Source organism: Erinaceus europaeus, chromosome 9 (genome assembly GCF_950295315.1).
Source record: "Erinaceus europaeus chromosome 9, mEriEur2.1, whole genome shotgun sequence".
Taxonomy (NCBI): Eukaryota; Metazoa; Chordata; class Mammalia; order Eulipotyphla; family Erinaceidae; genus Erinaceus; species Erinaceus europaeus.
Window position 1 is genome coordinate 15,964,383 of NC_080170.1, and position 26,551 is coordinate 15,990,933.

Below are 26,551 nucleotides of genomic sequence, written 5' to 3' on the forward strand. Positions count from 1 at the left end.
ATAGGCTTCTTGGCTTAATCAATGACTCTTGACCAAGAGATAAAGCAGGGTGTGGCAGAGATAATCCAGTGATTATGCAAAGAGACTTTCACAGCCCTTCAGCTATGCCACCGAGGTATAGGTCTTCTCCTGAGTTTCCCGGTTAGATCTCTGTGCCCTGGTGTCCCTCCCTGTTGCTGCTCCAGATTCTGAGGGTAGTAGCAATGGAGACTCAGAGTTGTACTTGGTGAGTCTCTGGGGAGTCCTTTCCTCCCTTCAGCTGTCCCCTTGTTGGTGGAGCAGACTGGAGGTGGTGTCTCCACTGACAAACTGTCGAACTGTTAGCAGTCACTTAATCTCTCCTTAGGCCCCTCTCTCCTCTCTGTCACCAGCCACGCGTGTTTGTACTCACGGGTGATTTACTGGGTTTCTGTGGTCATTCTAGTCCTGTCTTGTTTCGGTCCGGGTGGTCTCCTTTGGTATTCCTAGTTGATCCGGGAGAGGAGAGGAGAGGAGAGGAGAGAAAGCGATCTGCTGCTCGTAGCTCCGCCTCCGGAAGTCGAATCCTCCTCACCTTGTTTCTATAGCAGTTCAGTTTGCTTTTGCTTTTTGCTTCAGTGTTATTCCTGGGGTTTGGTGCCTGCACTACAAATCCACTGTTCCTGTGGCCATTTTTTCAAAAAAAATTTTTTGGATGGGACAGAGAGAAATTGAGAAGGGAGAGGAAGTTAGTGAGAGAGACAGAGATACCTGCAGATTTGTTTTATCTCTTGTGAAGCAACCCCTGTGCAGGTGGAGAGCTGGGGGCTCAAACCGAAATCCTTGCTTGGGCATTTGTGCTTTGTACTATGTGCAATTAACCCAGTACACCACCACCTGGCCCCTGAGATGTTCAGTTTCATTGAACTTGGATTGGAGGAATTTCTGACCATATAGTTATACTTTGAGTTATATCATACTTTGATTTATCTGTGGCCAAATCTTGTCAAATATTTTACTTATAATATGCACACAAAGGGAAGAAACAGTGAATGCTTGATATTACTTGAGATATATAGGATTATTGTTTTCAGGGAAATACATTCTGCTTTGCCTCCAATTTGATGTTCATTATTAGAATTCTTCTTTGAGTGACATTTCTAAATTTAGGGATGGGAGGGGTTGGGTGGTGGCGCACCTGGCTGAGTGCACGTTATAGTATACAAGGATCCAGGTTCAAGCCCCTAGTCCACACTTGCAGGGGGAAAGCTTTGGAGTGGTGAAGCAGAGTTTCAGGTGTCTTTCTCTTTCTCTCCCTCTCTACCTCCCTCTTCCTTCTCCATTTCTGGATATCTCTATCCAATAAATAAATAAAGGTATACATTTTGCCTCCAGGGTTATCACTGGGCCTCAGTGCCTGCACTACAAATTCACTGCTCCTGGCAGCCATATTTTTCATTTTTAAAAAATTGGATCGGACAGAGAGAAATTGAGGGAGGAGGGGGCAATAGAAAAAGATAGACATCTGCAGACCTGCTTCATCGCTTCTGAAGTGACCCCCCCCCTGCAGGTGAGGAGCCAGGTGTTCAAACTGGGATCCATGTGCCTCATACTATGTGTGCTTAACCTGGTGCACCACTGCTCAACCCCCAATAAAGATAATTTTAAAAAATTACAAAAAAAGGTTAGGGATGGGGAGGACAATGTAGCTCCAGCCATGTAGAATGCAAGAACTGGCTGTGGTGGCAAGCGCTGGTAAAACACTGTTTGTTTCACTGTATTTCCCTGGTGATTATGTGTCCCTGTATCTCCATGCTGGCACAGAGAAGACTAGACATCATATTACTTTCCTTTTGTTCAGAGAGTATTTTAATTTTTTATGTTTTATTTATTAATGAGAAAGATAGGAGGAGAGAGAGAAAGAACCAGCTATCACTCTGCTGTATGTGCTGCCAGAGATTGAATCAGGACTTCATGCTTGAGAGCTCAATCCACTGCACCATCTCCTGGACCACTTCAGAGAGTCTTTAAAAACCTCAACTTTAAAAAAGATATTTACTTATTCATTTATGAGGATGGAGAGGGAAGTTATTCACTTATGACATATGTTCAACTGTCTCCCTAGACCGGTTGAGAGGATCCTGACCCCAAACAGGGGTGAGCATCCCCCCCATGTTGATACATACTTGTCCACACTAACTGTTTGGTATTTTGTCAGCGTATAATTATTTGAGTTATGTATACACACTAAATATCCCACTGTGTATATTTGCAAAATGTTCCTTTGCAAAAGACAATGCCGTTGACTCTTAGGCAAAATATTAATTGTGTTACTACAGTTAAGCAAGCAATATGACCAACCCCACAGTGGAAAAGGTGCTGATCTCTGTTAGTGTTCAGACAATAGAAAAGAGAGCTCTATGCCATATATCAATCTGTTTTAAGTATATGAGGAACTCCTAAAATACATTCAGAAAAACCAGACAATGCTATAGATAACTGGACAAAAGTCTTGCAGTGAAACTACAGGTCAGAAAGTTCTCCATTTCCTAATTATTAGAACAATGCACAAGGCAGTCTAAGGAAGGATTGTCACTCCTTCAGGTTGTCAGCAGTTGAGAACATTATTAGACAATGTACAAGGCAGTCTAAGGGAGGATTGTCACTCCCTCAGGTTGCCAGCGGTTGAGAACACCAACTAGACTTTAACATGGGACCTTGGATCTTTGCTGTAAGGCAGTGACAGTGTTCCCTGAAGTTGCATAGAAAGAGTCTGGTGTCTTCTAGAAAGGTTGAGGGCAACATGCCTCTTAACCCTATGGTTCCTTTCCTTGAGGAAGGTGTTTACAAGAAGTCTCGCCATTCCTCCACCCCCACTAGCCATCGTGTAGATGTATTTGTGACTTGGAGCAATAAGCACAACACTTAGGACAGTTTCTGTTTCCCTACTCCTTCATTCAGGATTTCTTTTCCTTTTTTGTTTTTTTTTTTTCAGTGTTGTCAATCTCTTTAAGGTGGAATCTGATTAAGTGTATCCCTGTCTGTCCCCAGAACCCAAGGTGGTGTTTGCCAAGGAGCAGCAGGCACACAGTGAGGTGCGGGCTGAGGCGGGGGCCAGCGCCACACTGAGCTGTGAGGTGGCCCAGACCCAGACAGAAGTGACATGGTACAAGGATGGGAAGAAGCTGAGTTCCAGCTCCAGAGTGCGTGTGGAGGCCCAGGGCTGCTCAAGGAGGCTGGTGGTGCAGCAGGCGGGGAAGGCAGATGCTGGGGAGTACAGCTGTGAGGCCGGGGGCCAGAAGGTCTCCTTCCACCTGGATGTCAAAGGTCAGCTCTTTGAATATACGAAGTTGCCTTGCTGGATACTAGTAATGTGGCTATTTTATAACCCACACAGCTTTTGGTGTTCTTTTCTTTAGATCGCTCCCTTAAAAACCTCCCACCATCCTGTCTCTGCTTTTTCATATCCAGGTTTGGGCCAAGGAAGCATGGATGATGATGGAGTGTGTGCTGGAGGAATAGGTCCTTTTTTTTTTTTTTTTTCTTTTGTTGGGAGCTTGATGTTTTACAGTACAATTGTTGGCATATGGGGACAAATTCTCATCTTATGAAGATAGGTGTCTGCAAAACACTCTCACACCCAAATTAGTTCCGTCATCCTGTACCAACACTCGAGAGCCCTTCTCCCCCAACCCCTTCTCCCCGAACCCCTCTCCCTGTCCTCCCTTCCCAGAGTCCCTTGCTTTGGTGCAACACACCAAAGCAGTCCAGGTTTTGTTTTGTGTTTCCCCTTTCTGTTCTTGTTTCATAAATTCTGTCCATGAGTGAAATCATTCCATGTATATTCATCTTTCTCTTTCTGGTTTATCTCACTTAACATGATTTCTTCAAACTCCATCTAAGATGAGATAAAGAAGGTAACTTCATCATTCTATTATTATTATTAATTAGTGATTTAATATTGATTTACAAAATTATAAGTCAATAAAGGTATAATTCCACACTGTTCTCACCACCAGTTCTGTGTTCCCAGTTTCTCCACTGGAAACTGCAGTAGTTTCCCCAAGGTCACAGATAAGCATTGACTATTGTTTCTATAACTATCTATCATCTATCTGCTCATTTTTTCTATGGTCCTGCCTTCCCTTCCTTTCTAAGTCACACCTATGTACACCTATTGATACTTCTGAATGTCCTTTCTTTTTTTTTTTTTCCTCTTCTCTCTTCGGGTCTTGGGGTCTTGATGGTATTGGAGTTCAGAGTCCTCTGGTCATCTTCCCTCAATACTGCTTTTCCTCTGGAGTTATTACCAGCTTTCTTTTGGGGGCTCATAAGGTGGGAATTCTGGCTTCTGTAATTGCTTCCCTGCCAGACATGGGCATTGGCAGGCCAATCCCTCAGTCTGTTACTATCTTTTCTTAGTAGGGTAGGGCTCTGGAGAGGTGAGGTTCTGGAACACACTGGTGAGGTTGTGGGGGCACATTAGAAAGGTTGTCTGCCCAGGGTGTTCAGTTTGTAACCATAGTAGCATCTGCAACTTGGTAGCTGAAAGGCAGCAAGATATAAAGCAAGACAAAACAATACAATTGAACAACAGACAAGAATAAAAAAGTAGGAATAAAGCAGATGAAAATAGGAATCTTAGGGTGGAAAGAAACTAGGAAGTCTATTTTTTATTATTATTTATTCATTTATTTATTTATTTATTCCCTTTTGTTGCCCTTGTTGTTTTATTGTTGTAGTTATCATTGCTGTCATTGTTCTTGGATAGAACAGAGAGAAATGGAGAGAGGAGGGGAAGACAGAGAGGGGGAGATAAAGATAGACACCTGCAGACCTGCTTCACCACTTGTGAAGTGACTCCCCTGCAGGTGGGGAGTCGGGGCTTGAACCGGGATCCTTATGCTGGTGCTTGTGCTTTGCGCCACCTGCGCTTAACCCGCTGCACTACAGCCCGACTCCCAGGAAGTCTATTTTAGGTATGTTCCTAAGGGGCTATGACTTCAGCAATTTTTGTTTGAGCTTGACAGCTAACATACAGGTAGACTAAAAACAATGTCTACGAAGATGGTATGAGGGTTGAGAATAGGGCTAGAAAGTTGCATTAGGACAAAGAGTAGCTCCCAGATTTGAAGAAATATACAGTTATCTGTTTACCCCATTGATCTGACCAAGGGCCTAAATATATTCACATTTAGCACAGAAGCCTGTATGACTTCATAGTCCCTGTCAGTCTGAGTTCATAGCACGTGGTCATATCTGGGAACATTCTAGGCTGTACTCATTTCAGGACCAGTCTTCCACGAGTGGTAAAGCAGGATGACCCAGCCTCCTTTCAGAGAGTGGGACATCCCCTACCATTGCTGCTCTAACTTCATCATGCTTAATATCTGAGCAGTATTCTATTGTGTATATATACCACAACTTTTTCAGTCACTCATCTGTTGTGGACAATAGGACCTATTCTTTATTATTGTTAAATCCCAAATAATAGTTATTTTTTGAGTGAAAATATTGACCACTCACATGGTTCAGTAAGATGTAGTCAGTCTTGAAGAAGAAAATGAGGACATTGGTTCTAGCTGAAAACTTTTGCCTACAAGACTTTTGCCTACAGTGGATTTTACTGAAAGTACACTAAATAGAAAATGTGTGCAGAGACATGAATTGACAAAGAAATAAACAGGCTAAAGGAGTGAACTAGTGAGCTCTTGTAAAGCCTCCTCCCTTCCCTCTTTTGAATTTACAGTGGGGTTAGTGCAAATGTAGAGAAAGAGTTTTACCAGATAGAGCTGAGTAGAGGAACCACATGGAAAATAAAATAAAATTAGAATCCCCTCACACCACACAAAAGTCAACTGCAAGTCAGAGACTTCATGTGAATCATCAAACAGTATAGATGATGTAGGGACCTCAGGATTCTGACCATTGTTAGAGAACATAAAATATATAAACCACAAGAGGAAGATATATATATGCTTAAACAAAGATAGTAGCCTTTAATGTGGTGTCAGGAATAAACACAGGACCTCAGGCATGCAAGGTATGTGTTCATCTGCAGATCCCCTTCTGGGCCTAATTTTTATTTTAATGAGAGATAGATAAATACATAGAGATAGATTATACGAAGGCAAGAGAGAGAACAAAGTACTGATTCAAAATTCTTGGAGTTCCCTTTATCTTATCTTTGTTTCCCTTTGACCATAAACATAGTGATGGAACCCAGGAACCTCACCAATGTAGGACACATGTTTCATTGCAGAGACACTTCCCTGACCCAAAACCTAAAAAAAAATTATTTCACCAAAAACTTATTAAGGAGTAAAAACACAAGGCTCAATGTTGGGGAGGTTACACATTGAATAAATCTACATAAGTGCCAATATTCATGCATATAAATTATATAACCTTCCTAAATTAACTTGAAATATGCAGACAATGCTATTGAAAATCAGGCAAAACACATGGACAGTGAGAAGACCCAACACTAATAACCAAGAGTATCAGAAAGATCCTCCCCTTTGTGAGTTCTCAGGACAAGCAATGGCACAAGAGAGACAGCCACTTCCCCCAGATTGCCAGCAGTTAACAAAATAGATACTAGGCAAGAACATGGATTCTCACAATTTCTCAGTCAAGGCAATGCCAACATTTTCAGCATGGTTGTTAGGAAAGGCTGTCACTTAGGAAGGTCAAGAGCCACATGCCACCAAACTTTATAGTGCCTTCTTCTATGGGAAGGTGTGCATAAAGTCTCTCACCACATCCTGCATTAGCCATCATGAGCTAGAGGAGAAAGTACATAGGATGTATGAATTGTACTAGAAAGAGGTAGGGCCTTCTCCTGGCCAAACAGCTAATACTCAGCCTGGAAAAGTATCCTGTCCAGGCCTCTGACCCCAAGCACTGTCTTCCTACCTTAGATGGTGTCTGACACCATGTGTCCCTCTCTGTCCCCAGAGCCCAAGGTGGTGTTTGCCAAGGAGCAGCAGGCACGCAGTGAGGTGCAGGCTGAGGCGGGGGCCAGCGCCACACTGAACTGTCAGGTGGCCCAGGCCCAGACAGAAGTGACATGGTACAAGGATGGGAAGAAGTTGACTTCCAGCTCCAAAGTGCGTGTGGAGGCCCAGGGCTGCTCAAGGAGGCTGGTGGTGCAGCAGGCAGGGAAGGCAGATGCTGGGGAGTACAGCTGTGAGGCCGGGGGCCAGAAGGTCTCCTTCTGCCTGGATGTCAAAGGTCAGTTCTTTGGGGGTGCTAAGTTAGCTTTGTTTGCAGCTGACGATGGAATTGGCTCCCCCCCCCCACTATATTTTACCTCTGCCATCCTACCCTCCTACCTTCCATATTTGTATCCATAGTTGGGTAATGAGACTACATCAGAAGGGATAATGTGCTTCTAGAACCTGGGTGACTTTTGTACACGTCAATGCACAGCTGAAAGTTTTCAGTGTAGCTCAGAATCTCCTGAGTGTTCCTTGATGTCCAGGACTCTGGCTGTACACTGTACCCGGATTCTGAGGTTGACCAGGTGTCTCCATGGGCAGGTGAACTTCCTTCTGTCAGCTGTCTTGGCAGCTGCCAGATGCCCTTCCCCATGCCATTGCCAGGACATTAATACACCAAGTTCTGGCAAGGAAAGGAAGAAGAATTAAAATTACAGGCAACATGATAGTAAACACCAAAGCTACAATCCTAACCATCTGCCTCTAGAAGAGCCCTCCTGAGCTGAGTTAGAGTGTACAGGGGACATATGACTTATGCTACAAAAGGAGGTTGGATTTATTCTAGCCACACAGCTAGTGCTGAACCTGTGAAGTCCCCTGTCACTGCCTTCCTGTGTAGGCCTTCTGTCCCCAAGAGCTGTCTTCATGCCTTAGATGGTGTCTGACCCCATGTGTCCTTCCCTCTGTCCCCAGAACCCAAGGTGGTGTTTGCCAAGGAGCAGCAGGCAAGCAGTGAGGTCCAGGCTGAGGCGGGGGCCAGCGTCACACTGAGGTGTGAGGTGGCCCAGGCCCAGACAGAAGTGACATGGTACAAGGATGGGAAGAAGCTGAGTTCCAGCTCCAGAGTGCGTGTGGAGGCCCAGGGCTGCTCGAGGAGACTGGTGGTGCAGCAGGCGGGGAAGGCAGATGCTGGGGAATACAGCTGTGAGGCCGGGGGCCAGAAGGTCTCCTTCCACCTGGATGTAAAAGGTTAGTTCTTTGAGGGTGCTAAGGTACCTGTTTGCAGCTGATGATGGAATTGGCTTTTTGCCCAACTGTATCTCACTTCTGTCATTCTCCTATCCTCCTACCTTCCCTATCTGTGCCGTTAGTCGAGTAAGGAAACTGGACCAGAAGGGATGTGTTTCTTTCTTTCTTTCTTCCTTTTAAACATTTAATTATGAAATAAAAAATATCAGTAAGACCATAGGATAAGAGGGGTACAATTCCACACAGTTTCCACTACCAGATTATCGTATCCCATCCCCTCCCTTGAAAGCTTTCCTATTCTTTTTTTAAAAGATTTTTTTTTAAGTTTTTTTTTGTTATCTTTATTTATTTATTGTATACAGAAAGCCAGAAATTGAGAGAGAGGGAGTGTGATAGAGAGAGACAGAGAGACACCTGCAGCCCTACTTTACCACTTGTGAAGCTTCCCCCGTGCAGGTGGGGCCCAGGGCTCAAACCCAGCTTTCCTATTCTTTAACTCTCTGGGAACATGGACCCAGATCACTAGGGGGTGCAGAAGTTGGAAGGTCTGGCTTCTGTAATTGCTTCTCTGCTGAACATGGGCATTGGCAGGTCGATCCATACAAGGATAGTGCATTTCTAGTACCTTGGGTTATTTTTGCTCAGGATATTACACAGGTGAAAGTTTTCAATATAGCTCAGAATCTTCTGAGTGATCCTTGGTATCTGGGACTCTGGCTGTACCCTGTACCTGGATTCTGAAGTCGACCAGGTGTCTCTATGGGTAGGTGAACTTCCTTCTGTCAGCTGTCTTGGCAGCTGCCAGATGCCCTTCCCCATGTCATGTCAGGACATTAATACTCAAAACCTGGCAAGGAAAAGAGAAGAACTAAAATTATAGGCAACTCAGTTGTAAACATCAAGGTTATAGTCCTAACCATCTGCCTCTAGAAGAGCCCTCCTGAGCTGAGTTAGAGTGTACAGGGGACATGTGACTTATGCTACAAAGGAGGTTGGATTTATTCTAGCCACACAGCTAGTGGTGAGCCTGGGAAGTCCCTGTCTTCTGCATCTCTCTCCAGGTCTTCTGTCCCCAAGTCTTGCCTTCCTGTTTTAGATGGTGTCTGACCCCATGTTTCCCTCCCTCTGTCCCCAGAGCCCAAGGTGGTGTTTGCCAAGGAGCAGCAGGCACGCAGTGAGGTGCAGGCTGAGGCGGGGGCCAGTGCCACACTGAGCTGTCAGGTTTCCCAGGCCCAGACGGAAGTGACATGGTACAAGGATGGGAAGAAGCTGAGTTCCAGCTCCAAAGTGCGTGTGGAGGCCCAGGGCTGCTCAAGGAGGCTGGTGGTGCAGCAGGCGGGGAAGGCAGATGCTGGGGAGTACAGCTGTGAGGCTGGGGGCCAGAAGGTCTCCTTCAGCCTAGATGTCAAAGGTCAGTTATTTGAGGGTGCTATGTTAGCTTTGTTTGCAGCTGATGATGGAATTGGCCCTTTCTACTCCATCTCTCAACTCTGCCATCCTTCCACTCTCCCACCTCCCATGTTCTTGTCCATAGCTGAGTCAGGAGTCTGGTCCACATGGTGTCAGCAGAAGGCATAGTGTGTTCCTACATCCCCTGGGTGGTTTTTTCACACAGCTGTGCACAGTCTTACTTTCCTAGCAGTGATCAGAGCTTTCTGAGTGTTCCTTGGTGTCTGGGACTCTTTCTGTACCCTGTACCTGGGTGCTGAGGCTGGCCACAGGTTTCTATGGGCAGGTGAACTTCCTTCTGTCAGCTATCTTGGCAGCTGCCATTTGCCCTTTCCCATGCCATTGTTAGGATATTAAGAGCTAATTTCTGACAAGGAAAAGAAGAAAAATGATTATAATCACTTTATTATAGAATTATTATATCATATATTATAAACTGTCACATATAATATATGTTATAGAATTATATCATATATTGTGAACTGTCACATATAATATATTATATATTGTAGAATTATTATATCATTCTATTATAAACAGGAAAGTTAAAATCTTCCTGTCACTAGGGTTATCACTGGGGCTTGGTGCCCACTTTTTCTAATATTTTTTCTTTCTATTTTTTATTTGATTGGCATGAGAGAAATTGAAGTGGGAGGGGGTATAGAAAGGGAGAGAGGAACATGGATACCTCCATACCTGCTTCACTGCTTGTGAAGCTTCTCCCATGCAGGTGTCGAGTAGGGCTTGAACCCAGATCCTTGCACACGGTAACATGTGCACTTCACTGAGTGTGCCACCACCTGACCCCTCACCCCACCCCAATTTAAAATTTTAACTGTATCATTCTGGAGCAGCCCTCGTGAACTAGAATGTACATCTGAAGTATGACTTGTGCTGAGAAGGAGGTGAGATCTTTCATGGTCACACAGCTAGTGCTGAACGTGGGAAGCCCCCTGCCCCCTGCCTCCCTGTCTAGGCCTTCTGTCCCCAAAAGCTGTCCTCCTGTCTTAGATGGTGTCTGACCCCATGTGTCTCTCTCTGTCCCCAGAACCCAAGGTGTTGTTTGCGAAGGAACAGCAGGCACACAGTGAGGTCCAGGCTGAGGCGGGGGCCAGTGCCACACTGAGCTGTGAGGTGGCCCAGACCCAGACAGATGTGACATGGTACAAGGATGGGAAGAAGCTGAGTTCCAGCTCCAAAGTGCGTGTGGAGGCCCAGGGCTGCTCAAGGAGGCTGGTGGTGCAGCAGGCGGGGAAGGCAGATGCTGGGGAGTACAGCTGTGAGGCCGGGGCCCAGAAGGTCTCCTTCCACCTGGACGTCACAGGTTTGTGTGTTTGAATGTAACCCACCCTCCCTTCCTTCCTTCCTTCCTTCCTTCCTTCCTTCCTTCCTTTTTTTTTTTTTTTTTTTTAACCAGATCACTGAGCAGCTCTGGTTTATTGTGGTGCAGGGGATTGAACCTGGGACTTCAGAGCCTCAGGCATGATGATAATTGAATTTCATTACACATTGATGACCCTGAGGCTTTGTCATTGAACTTCTTTTCTCAGCTCTCCCATATCCATCTCCTGTATTCATATCCATGGTGGTCCAAGGGAGGATGAATGGGAATAATGTATGTGGAAGGGTAAGGGGCCATCATGTCCACCCTGAATGGCATAGCATGTAGTCATGCAAAATGACTCATCTGCACAGAGCCCATAGTCTTGTGTCCCTTGGTGCTCTGGCTTATGGCTTATTGGATGTTTGAGTTTGAAGTAGAGGAGGCATCTTCACCCAGTTTATATATCATGTTTATTTAGGGAGTCCTGCTATCTCCCAGATGCACTGTGTTGGCACCATATCAGCTGTATTCTCACTAGTGAGAGACATTAACTTTCTTTGACCTTAACTAAGATTCAAAATAAAAAAATATTTTTTTCATTGCATTTGAGACAGAGTCTCTAGAGAGGGAGAAAGGGAGGGACAGTGAGAAGAAAGAGAGGGCAAGAGGAGGGCGGGGGAGAAAAGGAGATAGAGAAACCAGAACACTACTTTGGTACATGCAGTCTTGGGGAAAGGGGGGTCCAACCAGAAACCTCAGACATGCAAGTCTGTTGCTCTAATAGTTAGATATTCTTTTAGCCACTAAGGGTAAAAATTTTGGTTGTGAAATCATCCTTAAAATCACTTCATCTAGCCTTTGGAATGGCACGGTTTTAGTGATTTTTTTTACTCCTGCAGGTGGATATAGAAGATCCATGTCTAAGTCTAAATTCCCATTTCCTTGCATGTCTGCACAAAGTAAATAACCTAGGAGTGACGGATCTGTGCCCAAGACATGCACATGTGACATCTGAATTTTCTTATTAATGCAAATCCTCTTTTCCGTTTGCATTCAGGTGACCATTTTGTGTCAGAATTTCCCTTTTAAGTTTGATTTATAAATTTAATTGTTTTATTTATATCTCCCCTTTTTGTTGTCCTTGTTTTTTATTGTTGTTGTAGTTATTATTGTCATTGTTATTGATGTTGTTGTTGTTAGGGCAGAGAGAAATGGAGAGAGGAGGGGAAGACAGAGAGGGGGAGAAAACGATAGACACCTGCAGACCTGCTTCACTGCCTGTGAAGCGACTCCCCTGCAGGTGGGGAGCCAGGGGCTCGAACTGGGATCCTTACGTTGGTCCTTTCACTTTGTGCCACTTGTGCTTAATCTGTTGTACTACTGCCCTACTCCCGATTTATAAATTTTAATGTGAAAAGGAATAGGTAGCTCATAGCACATCAGCAGCTTTGTTAGAGATGAGTTCTGTGGTAGCAGTCAGTGTCTATTCCATAGCATCCACTAGTGGTTGGCACTGGTGCCTCTCTGGTTGGTTCAAAGGGACATCAGGGACTAAATTTGAGTTCCTTTCATTAAATGAGTCTTACCATCAGAGAGTGTAGGCTGTAGTGTCTCATACATTCTTAAGTGCTAGCACATTAACATTTGGATGGGATATCAGCACCACATAATGATTTATAAGAATGTACAGCTATCAAAGAAGGCATATGTCTTTCTAAATGTTCTTTAAGAGGATATGAAAAATTACTTTATGGTAATATTTTTGAAAATTCCTCTACTAGAGGAGTGTGGTTATGGAGAAATTCCTCTCCATGTTTCCCTGGAATGGCCCAAGTGAGCCGAGATAAAAAGTACAGATTTTGTGTGAGTTGAAATGAGAAGGAGGTGGGATCTTTCATGGTCACACAGCTAGTGCTGAGCCTGGGAAGCCCCCTGTACCCTGCCTCCGTGTCTAGGCCTTCTGTCTCCAAAAGCTGTCCTCCTGTCTTAGATGGTGTCTGACCCCATATATCCCTCCCTCTCTGTCCCCAGAACCCAAGATGGTGTTTGCCAAGGAGCAGCAGGCACACAGTGAGGTGCAGGCTGAGGCAGGGGCCAGCGCAATACTGAGCTGTGAGGTGGCCCAGACCCAGACGGAGGTGACATGGTACAAGGATGGGAAGAAGTTGACTTCCAGCTCCAGAGTGCGTGTGGAGGCCCAGGGCTGCTCGAGGAGGCTGGTGGTGCAGCAGGCGGGGAAGGCAGATGCTGGGGAGTACAGCTGTGAGGCCGGGGGCCAGAAGGTCTCCTTCCCCCTGGATGTCAAAGGTCAGTTCTTTGATACGGGAGGTGTAAGTTAACTCTGAAGGAGATATTGGGACTGGTTTATAGTCACAGTTCTTTATCTCTTTCTCTTTTTCTGTTTTCACTGGGATTTCACCATTCAAAGCAATTATTTTTTTAAATTTATATATATATATATATATGTTAGATAGATAGATAGATAGATAGATAGAGGCACTACAGCACCAAAGCTTCCTGTAGTGTTGTTTTGGATGGGTTTGAACTTGATCATGTGCATAACAAAATAAGCACTAAGTGATCTGTTGTTAGCGATCCTACACACAGTTCTTGGTGGTAGTTTATTGAAATTAATTTCTTCGTGTTTTCTGTATAAGTACCGCGCGCTAACCGATTGCGCCACTGGAGCTCTTCTTCGTGTTTTCTATCTTTCCCCCTCACATTACTCTTCCTGTGAGTGAGTTCTAGAAGGGTGGTTGAAGGGAGAGGGACTTTTCTTTGTACCTAGAGTAGTATTTTCATTCATAATCCTATTTGAGTTCCTTAGTGTTCTGGACACTAACTGTGTCTGGCCCTTTGTGTTCTGCTTTTGGATATTTGGTAAGACTCTTGGTTTTCTCACTGTTCCCTGTCTCTTCCTCTCCCTCTATTTCTCCACCTTTCACTCTCTATGAAAAAGGGAAAAAAACACCAGTGGGAGCTGTAAAAGAAATTGCATAGGCACCAAACCTCAGCAATAATCCTGGTAACAAAAAAGAAATAAAGAACTTTTAGTAGAAAGAGCTGCTTTACCTCCAAAATATGTAATGAAAATGCTTGATAAAGTTCTTACATAATATTCAGTTATACAATTTGCACTATTTGTGTTAATAAAGTTCTTCACAAGCTAGTAATAATATGATGGCTACTTACTTTGATAACAAGATATTACAGAAAACAAGAGCAAATGTCACCTTCATGTGATATCTTGAAACCTTTTTTTTCTTTCTTCAAACAGGGTTACTACTGGGGCTTGGTGCCTACACTCCTGCTGGCCATTTTTTCCCTTTTATTTTATGATAGAGACAGAGAATTTGAGAGGGGGAGAGAAGGAGAGATAAGTAGAGACACCTGTAGCACTGCTACACTACTTGGGAAACTTCCCCCCTGCAGGTGGGGCCAGAGGACTTATGCTAGGCCTCATGCTAGGTAATGTGTATGTTCTACTGCCTAGCTCTGAAAACTTCTTTTTTTTTTTTTTTATTTGCCAGAACACTGTTCAGTTCTGGCTTATGGTGGTGCAGGGGATTGAACCTGGGACATAGGAGTCTCAGGCACAAGAGTCTGTTTGCATAACCATTATGCTATCTATCCTCTGCCTTAAAGCTTCTATTTATAATTGAAGCATTTCAAGTAGCTTCTCTAGCACAACTAGCATCCAGCATAGCTTAGTGTATATAGAAGGATAGAAAATACAGAGTTAAGGGGCTGGTCAGTGGTGCATTCGGTTGAGTGCACACAGTACCATGTGCAAGGACCCTGTCTGAAAACATCCTCTCCACCTACCAGGAGGAAGCTTCATGAGTAGTGAAGCAGGCCTGCAGGTGTCTCTCTTTTCTGTCTCCTCCCCCATCTCATTTTTTCTGTATCCTACCTAATGAAAAAGAGACAAAGGAAGGAAGAGAGAAAGAAAGAAAGAAGAAAGGAAGAAAGAAAGGTGGCTACCTGGAGTGGTGGGTTCTTTGTACAAACATAAGCCCCAGCAATAACCCTGGTGGCAATAAAAAAAGAATAGGGGCTGGACAGTGGTGCACCTGGTGAAGAGCACACATTACAATGTGCAAAGACCCTTGTTCAAGCCCCTGCCCTGCACCTGCAAGGAGAAAGCTTTGCAAGTGGTGAAGCAGGGCTGCAGATGTCTCTCTGTCTCTCTCCCTCTCTATCACCCCATTCCCTCTCAATTTCTGGCAGTCTCTATCCAGTAAATGAATAGAGATAATTAAAAAAGAAAGAATATACAGAAATAAAATGTAGGTAAAGCAAATGTGGTCTTCCAAATAATATTAGTAATAGACAATATTTAGTAAGAGAATTGAAGAAGGTTGCCCTATATAAGATATATGGAAAAGCACTTTTTTTTTTTGCCTCCAGGGTTATTGCTGGGGCTCAGTGCCTGAACCATGAATCCATTGCTCCTGGAGGCCATTTTCCCCCCTTTTGTTGCCCTTGTTGTTGTAGCCTTGTTATGGTTATTATTGTTGTTGATGTCATTTGTTGTTGGATAAGACTGAGAGAAGTGGAGAGAGGAGGAGAAGATAGAGAGGGGGAGAGAAAGATAGACACCTGCAGGCCTGCTTCACCGCCTGTGAAGAGACTCCCCTCCAGGTGGGGAGCCGGGAGCTCGAACCGGGGTCCTTATGCCAGAAAACACTTTTATGTATTAGCAAGAGACAGATGGAAATGCTATTTCAAGAGAATTGCAATAGCATCAAGAGATGCTTCTAAATCCATGTCTAATAAAATGCATGAGTGTCACAGGAAAGTTTATAAAATACATCAGGGAACAGCGGAGACCTAAATTGATGGTGAAATTTATATGGTAGACAAATAATGAAAATCCACTGAAATGTTCTTTTGTGGTTATATGAAACCTGACAGTTGGATGTTAAGGCCCAAATGGTGCCAAAACACTTATGAAGAACAAAGTGAAAATAGTTTACTGGGTTTTGGAACTTACTGTAAAGCTGTAGTAATGGTAAAGGTAGTGTTCCAATGTAGGATAAAGACATAGACAAAGGAACAGAACAGTGATCTTGGAAATGGAGCTACACACTACCAGATACTCAAATCCTTTCCTACTTTCTACACTATAGTGCTAGTGTGTGATCTACAGAGATGATGTCCTTTTCATAAATGGTGCTAAGACCATGTAACATCTGTCTATTTATCTATCTATCTATCTATCTATCTATCTATCTATCTATCTATCTATCACCATGTAGCATCTGCCTGTCTGTCTATCTATCTATCTATCTATCTATCTATCTATCTATCTATCTATCTATCTATATATCTATCTATCATCTATCTATCTATGACCATGTAACATCTGCCTATCTGTCTGTCTATCTACCTACCTATCACCTATCTACTTACCTATTATTTAAAAAAAATTCTCTCACTACATAAACATAAGCTCTAGGTGGTTTAGAGATTCCAACATATAAGATAAAACAAGTTCTTAATACATAATATAGACAATTGAATGATCTCAGGATAATAGAAGAGTCCTTTAAATAGTAGATAAATGCAAAGCATACTAACAACAAAGGGCAATTTGACATACTTACCTATAGTAAAATTAAGAATTAAATTGTGTCAGAAGGCACATGAAAGGTTAAAAGGAAGGTAACAAGATTGAGAAGGCATTTACACACACATAGCTACTTCTAGTGTGTGTGTGTGTGTGTGTGTGTGTGTGTGTGTGTGTGTGTGTGAAGAGCTCCTAGATTTCAGAAAAGCCAAATAGTATTACATACAGATAATCAGACCAAAGCCTTGCAGACACTACACAAGATAAAAAATAGTTCTCCATTTTGTAAGTCATTAGAATAATGCACATGGCAGACATAGGAAGGATGATCACTCCCCCAGTGCCAGCAGTTGAGTAGACAATAACATGGGGCCTTGGAACTCTCATAGGAGGCAGTGGCAATGCTCCCTACACAGTTGGTAGAAAGTTGCTGGTGTTACCAAAGAAGGCTGAGGACCACAAGCTTCCTAACCCTGCAGTTCATCTCCCTGGAGGCTCCTGGAACTGGGATAGGAGATATAGATGGTGTGTGACTTGGTGTACAGCCAACATGGCACATAGGGGGGAATTTCTGGTTCCCTGCTTATACATCTAGATTTTCTTTTTCTAGTGCTGTCATCCTGCCTTAGATGGTGTTTGACACCATGTGTCCCTCTCTCTCTGTCCCCAGAGCCTAAGGTGGTGTTTGCCAAGGAGCAACAGGCACACAGTGAGGTGCAGGCTGAGGCAGGGGCCAGCGCCACACTGAGCTGTGAGGTGGCCCAGGCCCAGACAGAAGTGACATGGTACAAGGATGGGAAGAAGCTGAGTTCCAGCTCCAAAGTGCGTGTGGAGGCTCAGGGCTGCTCAAGGAGGCTGGTGGTGCAGCAGGCGGGGAAGGCAGATGCTGGGGAGTACAGCTGTGAGGTTGGAGGCCAGAAGGTCTCCTTCTGCCTGGATGTCAAAGGTCAGTTCTTGGGGTAGTACCTAATCTTGTTTGTAGGTTATACGGACACTAATATAGTGCCCAGACAGGCCACAGTGGTTTTTCCTTTAACCTCATCTGTATATGGCTCATTCTTCCCCCTCATTTTTCTATTTATGACTGAACAAATTATCTTGGATTGAAGAACCATATATGGAAGGGAGATTCTTTCTGTGTATCTTAATGGTATTCCACATAATAATGCTAGGTCCCCTTTCTCACCACCTGTTCAGAACCCTCCATTAGTTCTTGTCAAAGACTTTGAATCTTTGTGCATTGGGTTGTGAGGTAAACCACATGTACATCCCGGAGGACATTCCAGCTGCTGTTATGTTTCTACTCAGCTTTATATGAGGGTTCATACTATCAAGATGTGCTTAAATTTCTGAAAAGCAGGAGAAAAAGATTCTACCTACCCAGTAAAACTTGACATTATCTCAAGACTGAACATAGTTTCTCAGAGCTTTAGGAATTCTAGAATATTCTTCCATCCTTTCATGTTGGTAGTAAATTTTGCTCTGCAGCCAGATATGGCAGAATATAAAAAGATATCTTGAAGTTTCTATGCAAAATATATCTAGAGCAGGGAGTTGGGTGCCTGTAACACACATACATGTATGAGGCTTGGAATTTGCTTATTACTATTATTATCTTGTTTTCTTTTTTACTTCATTTGGAATATCCTATGTCACAATAGCAGGGGGCTAAGTAATTTAGGGCACATGGGTGCCCTGCTGTGGATTCTCTTTTTTTTTAAATTTTTTAAAAAATCTTTATTTGCTGTATAGAGACAGTCAGAAATTGAGAGGGAAGGGGAGTGATAGAGAAGGAGAGAGACAGAGAGACACCTGCAGCACTGCTTCACAGAGAGGCACCTGCAGCACTGCTTCACCACTTGTGAAGCTTTCCCCCTGCAGGTGGGGGCCAAGGGCTCAAACCTGGGTCCTTGCGCATTGTAACATGTGCGCTCAACCAGGTGTGCCACCACCTGGCCCCCCTGCTGTGGATTCTTTTGACTTGTTATTTAAAAGAAGGTGAAATCATTTTATGCAAGAAGACTAGCAACTTGATTAACTCTCCTACTTCCAGAAACCAAATAAATATTGACTTAAGAAATTATAGACAATGAAGGAGTCTTATTGAAAAGTGATCCTCAACAAACTGTTAATAACAAATAAAAATTTATAAAAAAATCATAAAAGAAAAATGGCCCCCACTAGCAGGAGTAAAATGTACAGAGGATATGTGACTTGAAATGAGAAGGAGGTGGGGTTTTTCCTGGCTGTATAGCTAGTGCTGAGCCTGGGAAGTCCTCTGTCTTCTGAATCTCTCTCCAGGCCTTCTGTCCCCAAGACTTGCCTTCCTGCTTTAGATGGTGTTTGACCCCATGTGTCCCTCTCTGTTCTCAGAGGCCAAGGTGGTATTTGCCAAGGAGCAGCAGGCAAGCAGTGAGGTCCAGTCTGAGGCAGGGGCCAGCGCCACACTGAGCTGTGAGGTGGCCCAGACCCAGACGGAAGTGACATGGTACAAGGATGGGAAGAAGCTGAGTTCCAGCTCCAAAGTGCGTGTGGAGGCCCATGGCTGCTCAAGGAGGCTGGTGGTGCAGCAGGCGGGGAAGGCAGATGCTGGGGAGTACAGCTGTGAGGCCGGGGGCCAGAAGGTCTCCTTCTGCCTGGATGTCAAAGGTCAGTTCTTTGAGGGTGCTAATTTACCCTTGTTTGCATCTGATGATGGAATTGGCTCTTTGCCCAACTGTATCTCACTTCTGTCATCCTCCTATCCTCCTACCTTCCCTATATGTGCCAATAGTTGAGTAAGGAAACGGGACCAGAAGGGATATTGGTTTTTTTTCTTCCTTTTTAACATTTATTTATGAAATAAAGAATATCAATAAGACCATAGGATAAGAGAGGTACAATTCTACACAATATCCACTACCAGAGTAACATATCCCATTCCCTTCCTTGAAAGCTTTCCTATTCTTTATCTCTCTGGGAACATGGACCCAGATCACTTTGGGGTGTAGAAGGTTGATGGTCTGGCTTCTGTGATTGCTCCTCTGCTGAACATGGGCATTGGCAGGTCCATCCATACAAGGGTAGTGTGTTTCTAGTACCTTGGGTGATTTTTGCTCAGGATATTGCACAGCTGAAAGTTTTCAATGTAGCACAGAATCTTCTGGGTGTTCCTTGGTGTCCGAGACTCTGGCTGTACCCTGTACCTGGATTCTGAGGTTGACCAGGTGTCTCTATGGGTAGGTGAACTTCCTTCTGTCAGCTGTCTTGGCAGCTGCCAGATGCCCTCCCCACACCATTGCCAGGACATCAATATCCCAAGTTCTGGCAAGGAAAGGAAGAAGAATTAAACTTACTGGTAATAATAAATACCTTGTAAATACCAAGGTTACAGTCCTAACCATCTCCTCCTGGAACAGCTGAGTTACAGTGTATAGAGTATATAGGGAACATGTGACTTATGCTACAAAGGTGGGATTTGTTCTGGCCACACAGCTAGTGCTGATCCTGGGCAGCTTCCTGTCCCCCTGTGTCCCTGTCCAGGTCTTCTCCCCTCAGAGCTGTCCTCCTGTCTTTAGATGGTCTGACCCTTTGTGTCCCTCTCTCTGTCCCCAGAACCCAAGGTGGTGTTTGCCAAGGAGCAGCAGGCACGCAGTGAGGTGCAGGCTGAGGCGGGGGCCAGCGCCACACTGAGCTGTGAGGTGGCCCAGGCCCAGACCGAAGTGACATGGTACAAGGATGGGAAGAAGCTGAGTTCCAGCTCCAAAGTGCGTGTGGAGGCCCAGGGCTGCTCGAGGAGGCTGGTGGTGCAGCAGGCGGGGAAGGCAGATGCTGGGGAGTACAGCTGTGAGGCTGGGGGCCAGAAGGTCTCCTTCTGCCTGGATGTCACAGGTGGGTGCCAGGCTTGGTGGCAGGGAATAAACAGGTGAAAAACTGTGCACACAGTTCTTCACAATCCATATCCCTGCCCTCTATGTGGGCTTGTTTGGACTCTGCCTATTGCTCAGGGTGTGTCCACTCCTAAGCTCGTTGGGTGAGGGTCCTGGACCACTGCTATCCTCAGACCCAGGTCTTTGTACAACTTTACTACATCTTCCATTCCTGCAAGGAACTTGCCCCCATCTTGCCTCAAGCATCTGAATAACCACTTTTCTAGCCATTATGTTCTTTCTAGTACTCTTTTGGGTTCTCCATCCCCACCCTACAAGCCCCATTTTTCCCTAGGCTGTTGGGGCTAGCTGGGCTTGCTCATTGCTCCCCTAGTCCCAGTAGCCTAGGCAGTCCTGTGGGTCCCACCTCCTGGCTCAGCTTCTAGGCTGTGCCACCCCCCCCCCCATTCTCCCTGCATTATCTTCTGGGATCTGTGCTTCCCTGGAGGACATGGATCATGGGCTCTTGTTCTTGGACAGAGCTTGTGATCCTCATACCTGTGCACCCAGGTGCCTCCTCTTGGCCACCCACGTAACACACAGGCCCTGGATAACAGTGGCAGGTGGCAAGTTGTTCTGATGCATTTACTCTTGTCTCCCTGAGTGGAGAGGTGGTGACAGAGGGTGGGGGTGGGTATGGGGAACAAGCCAGTAAGGTGAGTTGAGGTCATCCGGGTTCCAGTCTTCTCCTACCCTATGCCCAAAGGACACAGCCCTAGGGCCAGAACATACAGGGATGCCCCCATGGATTTGTGGTCCCTGATCTTATGATGATGGACCTTTCCCAGAGCCAGCACCTGAGTCCCCAGCCCTGGAGAGGCCAGGTCGTAGGGAGCCGCTGGTGGTCAAGGAGCACGAGGACATTGTCCTGACGGCCACAGTTGCCACTTCCTCGCCGGCTGCGGTCACCTGGCTAAAGGATGGCATGGAGATTCGCCGCAGCAAGCGGCATGAGACAGCCAGCAGAGGGAACAAGCATACGCTCACGGTGCATGGCGCCCAGACCCTGGACAGTGCCATCTACAGCTGCCGTGTGGGCGAGCAGGGCCAGGACTTCCCTGTGCAGGTGGAAGGTGAGCTCACTTGGGACTGCCTGGGACCTGTGGCTGGGACTCCTCACTAGGTCCTGCGGGCTGACACCTCATCTCTCCTGCAGAGGTGGCTGCCAAGTTCTCCCAGCCACTAGCACCTGTGAGCGGGGAGCTGGGTGGCACAGTGACCCTGGCCTGTGAGCTGAGCCCGGCACAGGCTGAGGTGGTGTGGCGCTGCGGGAGCATGCAGCTGCGGCCTGGCAAGCGCTTTCAGATGGTGGCCGATGGACCTCGGCGCCTGCTCACTGTGTCAGGCCTTCGGGCAGAGGACGCAGGAGAGTACGTGTGTGAGAGCCGGGAAGATCGCACTAGTGCGCAGCTCACTGTCAGTGGTAGGTCAGACTGGGCTTGGGGCAAGCATGCAATCAACCGAGTGCTCCTGGGGTGACTTCCTGGAGAAGGTGTCCTTCCTTCTGGGGTGTCTGCAGGGTGGGGCCAAGGGCCTGTTTGCCCTCCACTCAAGCCAGCCTCTTGCCCACAGTCCCCCGAGAGGTCAAGTTCACATCTGGGCTGAGTGCCGTGACTGCAGAGGAGGGCTGTGAGGCCACCTTTCAGTGTGTAGTGTCCCCCAGTGACGTGGTGGTCACATGGTTCCGGGATGGCACCCAGCTGCAGCCCAGCGGGAAGTTTGTCATGTCGCAGAGTGGCTCCAGCCACAGCCTGACCATTTCGGACCTGACCTTAGAGGATGCCGGACAGATCTCCGTGGACGTTGAAGGAGTCAAGTCAGTGGCTGCCCTCCGGGTCCGAGGTGCGTTCAGGGGGCTGTCTTCACATGACTGGCCTGTGCCTGGCTCAGCTGGTCTGTGTCCAGCTCCTCTAGCTGATTTCTGAGGAGATGTGGGTGGGACCGAAGGGTCCAGCTCCTTCTCTGTAAGGGAGAGAAGAAAATCCTGCAGGAAGTCCCTGGTTAGGGAGTGGGTGGAGGTTGAAGCAGTCCAGGGAGGCTTCCCAGGGGAGGTACTCCATGCTGAGCCTGAAGGAGTGCCAGGTGGGAGTGAGTGGAGTGCAGACAACAGTGTGGACTGGGCTTTGTTGGCTGACATAGGAGTTGGAGTGGGGCTGAAATTCACCCGAGAGTAGGTAACAGCCATCTTAGGTTCTGGAGTGAGGTGGATGTAGGCACATTCACCTTCTGAAGCAGTCACACTGGGAAGCTCAGTCTGGCCTGTTTCTTCATTCTCTAGTGAGTGGACATCCAGGGGTATCTTGTTAAAAGGAAAGACTGGTGCGGGGGGGGGGGAGGGCGTCCCAGGTGAGGCCCCAGCACTGAGGGTGATGGGCCACACAGAGGAGTTGCAGGCACTGGGTCACGACGAGGAAGCAAGAGGTGGGGAGGAGCAGCCCCCTTGGTTTCCTCCTGCAGAACTACCCGTGCAGGTGTGCAACTGGGCACTGAGGGTGGCCGGGGCTGTGGGTGTGCACTGTCTTGGGAGCGGCCATAGCTGCACTGACCTCTTCTTCCTGGTACCCCAGAGGCTCCTGTGCTGTTCAAGAAGAAGCTGGAGCCTCAGACAGTGGAGGAGCTGAGCTCAGTGACCATGGAGGTGGAACTGACACGGCCATGGCCAGAGGTCAAGTGGACACGCAATGCCGCAATCCTGTCATCTGGTGGGAACGTAGAGATCCAGGCCGAGAACGTGAGCCACCGCCTGATTCTCCACAGCGTGGGCTTCACTGACCGTGGCTTCTATGGCTGCGAGACGCCCCATGACAAGACACAGGCCAAGCTCTCGGTGGAAAGTGAGCTATGGAGTACTGGGCCTGGAGACTGACATTGGAGATACAAGGAGGGTGGGGTGGAGGATGGAGGGTGGAGGGTGGAGGGTGGAGGGGGTGGGTCTCTCCTGGGTGAGTGTGGCCTGGGGCAGGGCAATGGGGAGGGGGTGGAGAAGGAAAGGAGTGAGTGGGCCTCCTGTCTCAAGTGGGTAAGGGATGGAGCAAAGGAAGTGAACTCAGAGGCTTCCCTTTCTCCAGGGGAAGTGAATGGGGGCTGGAAGGATAGAGTCTGGAGCAATGGCTCACCCCTGGGGACCCCTTGTTTGTCCCCCACAGTGCGACAGGTCCGGCTGGTGCGGGGCCTGCAGGAGGTGGAGGCACAGGAGCAGGGCACAGCCACCATGGAGGTGGAGCTGTCGCATGTGGATGTGGAGGGTAGCTGGATAAAGGACGGCCTACGGCTTCAGCCAGGACCCACATGCCACCTGGCCGTGCGTGGTACTACCCACACCCTCACACTCTCAGGGCTGCAGCCGAAGGATGCAGGCCTGGTGGGCTTCAAGGCTGAGGGTGTGCACACGTCAGCAAGGCTTGTGGTCACAGGTGTGCTTATTGGGTGGGAGGCACTCCACAGTGCACCCCTCAACCCCGTGTCCCTAGAGTGGCCTGGCAGGCAGTGCTGCAAACTCCTGTGAGGGAAGGGTCTCGTTCCTAGAACCTGCTGTGCTTCCAGTCAGCCCAGGCCCTGCTTCTCATCTCCCTGTTCCTTCCTCTCAGAGCTGCCTGTGAGGTTCAGCCGTCCCTTGCAGGATGTGATGGTCACAGAGAAGGACAAGATGACCCTGGAATGTGAGCTGTCCCGCCCCAATGTGGATGTGCGCTGGCTGAAGGTACCTCCTTTCTCCTGCAGCCACCTCTGTGGCCTCTCACGGTGGGCGGGAGTGGAGCCACAGACTGGGCACCCCTGGCACCTGACTTGGTCTGGTTCCTACACAGGATGGTGTGGAGCTTCGGGCAGGCAAGAAGGTGGGCATAATGGCCCAGGGTGCCTGCAGGAGCCTCGTCATTTACCGCTGTGAGCTGGGGGACCAGGGTGTGTACGTGTGTGATGCACACGATGCTCAGAGCTCTGCCTCCGTGAAGGTGCAAGGTGAGGGCAGGGCTGGGTAGGTGGGTGTAAGACGCCCCGGGTCACCTTAGGCCCCCAGGGCTGGCTGGCCCTTTGGCTCTGTGGCCAGCTGGGTATGACAGGGCTCTACTCAATACCCCAGGCCGAAAGGTGCAGATTGTGAGGCCCCTGGAAGACGTGGAGGTGATGGAGAAGGAGGGCGCCACCTTCTCCTGCGAGATCTCCCTTGACGAGGTGCCTGCCCAGTGGTTCCGGGAGGGCAGTAAGCTCCGGCCCAGTGACAATGTGCGCATCCGCCAGGAAGGTGAGGCTGCCCCCACGGGAACTGGCCTAACCTTGCACACCCCAGCTACCACCCTCAGCCCCCACACCCCCAGCCCCAGTGCTCAGTGGCTTCTGTCCTCAGGACGGACATACACTCTTATCTACCGGAGGGTCCTGGCGGAAGATGCAGGGGAAATCAAATTTGTGGCAGAAAATGCAGAATCCCAAGCTCAGCTTCGTGTGAAAGGTGAGGGGCCTGGGTAAAGTGTGTAGGACCTTATGTGGGGTGGCACTCAGTCCCTCCCCTTTGAGGAATGCAATGACCCAGGAGGAAGGAGGGGGGGTGTTGCTTCCTTGACAGGAAGACAAGATTCTGGGGAGGTGGCCTTGGGAAGTGAGGACTGGGAGTTTCCTTTCTTGCTTAAAATGGATGTGCTGGTGAGCTCATCCTAGGATGCTACAGGAATTAGAGAGAAGGGGTGTGAGGCCCTGACAGGTGGGGTACACATGGCTTCGACCAAGTGGCCTTGATAGCAAAGTAAAATGGCTATAGAACATGAGGGGGAGAGTCTGCAGACAGCTGGGGAGGGTGTTTGGACAGGTAGGTGAGGACACCTGGGGCTTGGACAAATGGGCTGAAGGCAGGGTGCTGTGTGCAAGTTGTGCTGGGAGAGGCCGGGATGGAGCAGTGTAGGGCAAGGCAAGGGTGGGGCACAAGCAGGGGCCCAAGTGTGGGTGTACCCACCTTCCTTGTGGTCAGCTACACGTAGCCACACCCAGACCAGCTTGAGGGTGACTCTGGACTGGCCACCACTGGCCCTGGTTTGTGAGCTCCAGGCTCTGGGATTTGCCCCTCACCCCTTGGGGCTAACTGGAGGCTGTGCAGGCAGAGCACCCAATCCTGAGGGTCCTGGCCCTGCCTGACCACCCCACAGAGCTGCCAGTGACCATCCTGCGTCCCCTGCGGGACAAGATCGCCATGGAGAAGCACCGGGGGGTGCTTGAGTGCCAGGTGTCGAGGGCCAGTGCCCAGGTGCGGTGGTTCAAGGGCGGTATGGAGCTGCGTCCTGGACTCAGGTACGAGATGGTCAGCAATGGCCTCTACCGCAAGCTGGTCATCATCGACGTCCAGCCGGAGGACGAGGACACCTACACCTGCGATGCCGGTGACGTGAAGACTAGCGCCCAGTTCTTTGTGGAAGGTGGGTGCAGGGCCAGGCAACCCCTGGAGGCCAAGGGTCTGAAAAGGGTCAGTTGGGCCTACAAGACGGCTCTGATTGTCCCTTCCCATCCCCAGAGCAATCCATCACCATCATGCGGGGCCTTCAGGACATGACAGTGATGGAACCCGCTCCCGCTTGGTTCGAGTGTGAGACCTCCATCCCCTCTGTGCGGCCGCCCAAGTGGCTCCTGGGAAAGACGGTCCTGCAGGCAGGGGCAAACGTGGTAGTGGAGCAGGAGGGCACCGTGCACCGCCTGAAGCTGCGGCGCACCTGCTCCACCATGACCGGCCCTGTGCACTTCACCATTGGCAAGTCCCGCTCCACTGCGCGCCTTGTGGTCTCAGGTGAGACTCCTGGAGTCTTGTGGGTGGACTGCAGAGGGGGGGGGGGCAGCTCTTCCTGCTTCTAAGGTTCCACAAGCTGCCATTTCCCCTTGCCCCACAGACATCCCTGTGGTGCTCACGCGGCCACTGGAGCCTAAGGTGGGGCGTGAGCAGCAGTCTGTAGTCCTCTCCTGTGACTTCAAGCCACCCCCCAAAGCAGTGCAGTGGTACAAAGGGGACATGCCTCTGGCGCCATCAGAAAAGTACAAAATGAATCTGGAGGGCCACATGGCAGAGCTGCGCGTCCTACGGCTCACATCTGCTGATGCCGGCATCTACAGGTGCCAGGCAGGCAGTGCTCAGAGTAGCGCCGAGGTCACCGTGGAAGGTAGGGAGTGG

At 47.9% G+C, this 26,551-nt stretch overlaps 1 protein-coding gene across 1 annotated transcript in view; it reads left to right on the plus strand.

The window, feature by feature from the left end:
- The window catches only part of OBSCN (obscurin, cytoskeletal calmodulin and titin-interacting RhoGEF), a 124,256-nt gene that overhangs the window by 29,966 nt on the left and 67,739 nt on the right, over nucleotides 1-26,551 (plus strand). The window contains exons 14-34 of the mRNA XM_060197425.1: nucleotides 3,010-3,285; nucleotides 6,919-7,194; nucleotides 7,875-8,150; nucleotides 9,286-9,561; nucleotides 10,648-10,923; nucleotides 12,955-13,230; nucleotides 17,166-17,441; nucleotides 18,869-19,144; nucleotides 20,090-20,365; nucleotides 21,192-21,476; nucleotides 21,560-21,826; nucleotides 21,976-22,245; nucleotides 22,971-23,237; nucleotides 23,550-23,816; nucleotides 23,991-24,103; nucleotides 24,210-24,363; nucleotides 24,485-24,646; nucleotides 24,749-24,853; nucleotides 25,542-25,808; nucleotides 25,904-26,173; nucleotides 26,274-26,540. Coding sequence (XP_060053408.1) covers nucleotides 3,010-3,285; nucleotides 6,919-7,194; nucleotides 7,875-8,150; nucleotides 9,286-9,561; nucleotides 10,648-10,923; nucleotides 12,955-13,230; nucleotides 17,166-17,441; nucleotides 18,869-19,144; nucleotides 20,090-20,365; nucleotides 21,192-21,476; nucleotides 21,560-21,826; nucleotides 21,976-22,245; nucleotides 22,971-23,237; nucleotides 23,550-23,816; nucleotides 23,991-24,103; nucleotides 24,210-24,363; nucleotides 24,485-24,646; nucleotides 24,749-24,853; nucleotides 25,542-25,808; nucleotides 25,904-26,173; nucleotides 26,274-26,540 — 5,178 coding nt within the window. The remainder of the gene's footprint in view (nucleotides 1-3,009; nucleotides 3,286-6,918; nucleotides 7,195-7,874; nucleotides 8,151-9,285; nucleotides 9,562-10,647; nucleotides 10,924-12,954; nucleotides 13,231-17,165; nucleotides 17,442-18,868; nucleotides 19,145-20,089; nucleotides 20,366-21,191; nucleotides 21,477-21,559; nucleotides 21,827-21,975; nucleotides 22,246-22,970; nucleotides 23,238-23,549; nucleotides 23,817-23,990; nucleotides 24,104-24,209; nucleotides 24,364-24,484; nucleotides 24,647-24,748; nucleotides 24,854-25,541; nucleotides 25,809-25,903; nucleotides 26,174-26,273; nucleotides 26,541-26,551) is intronic.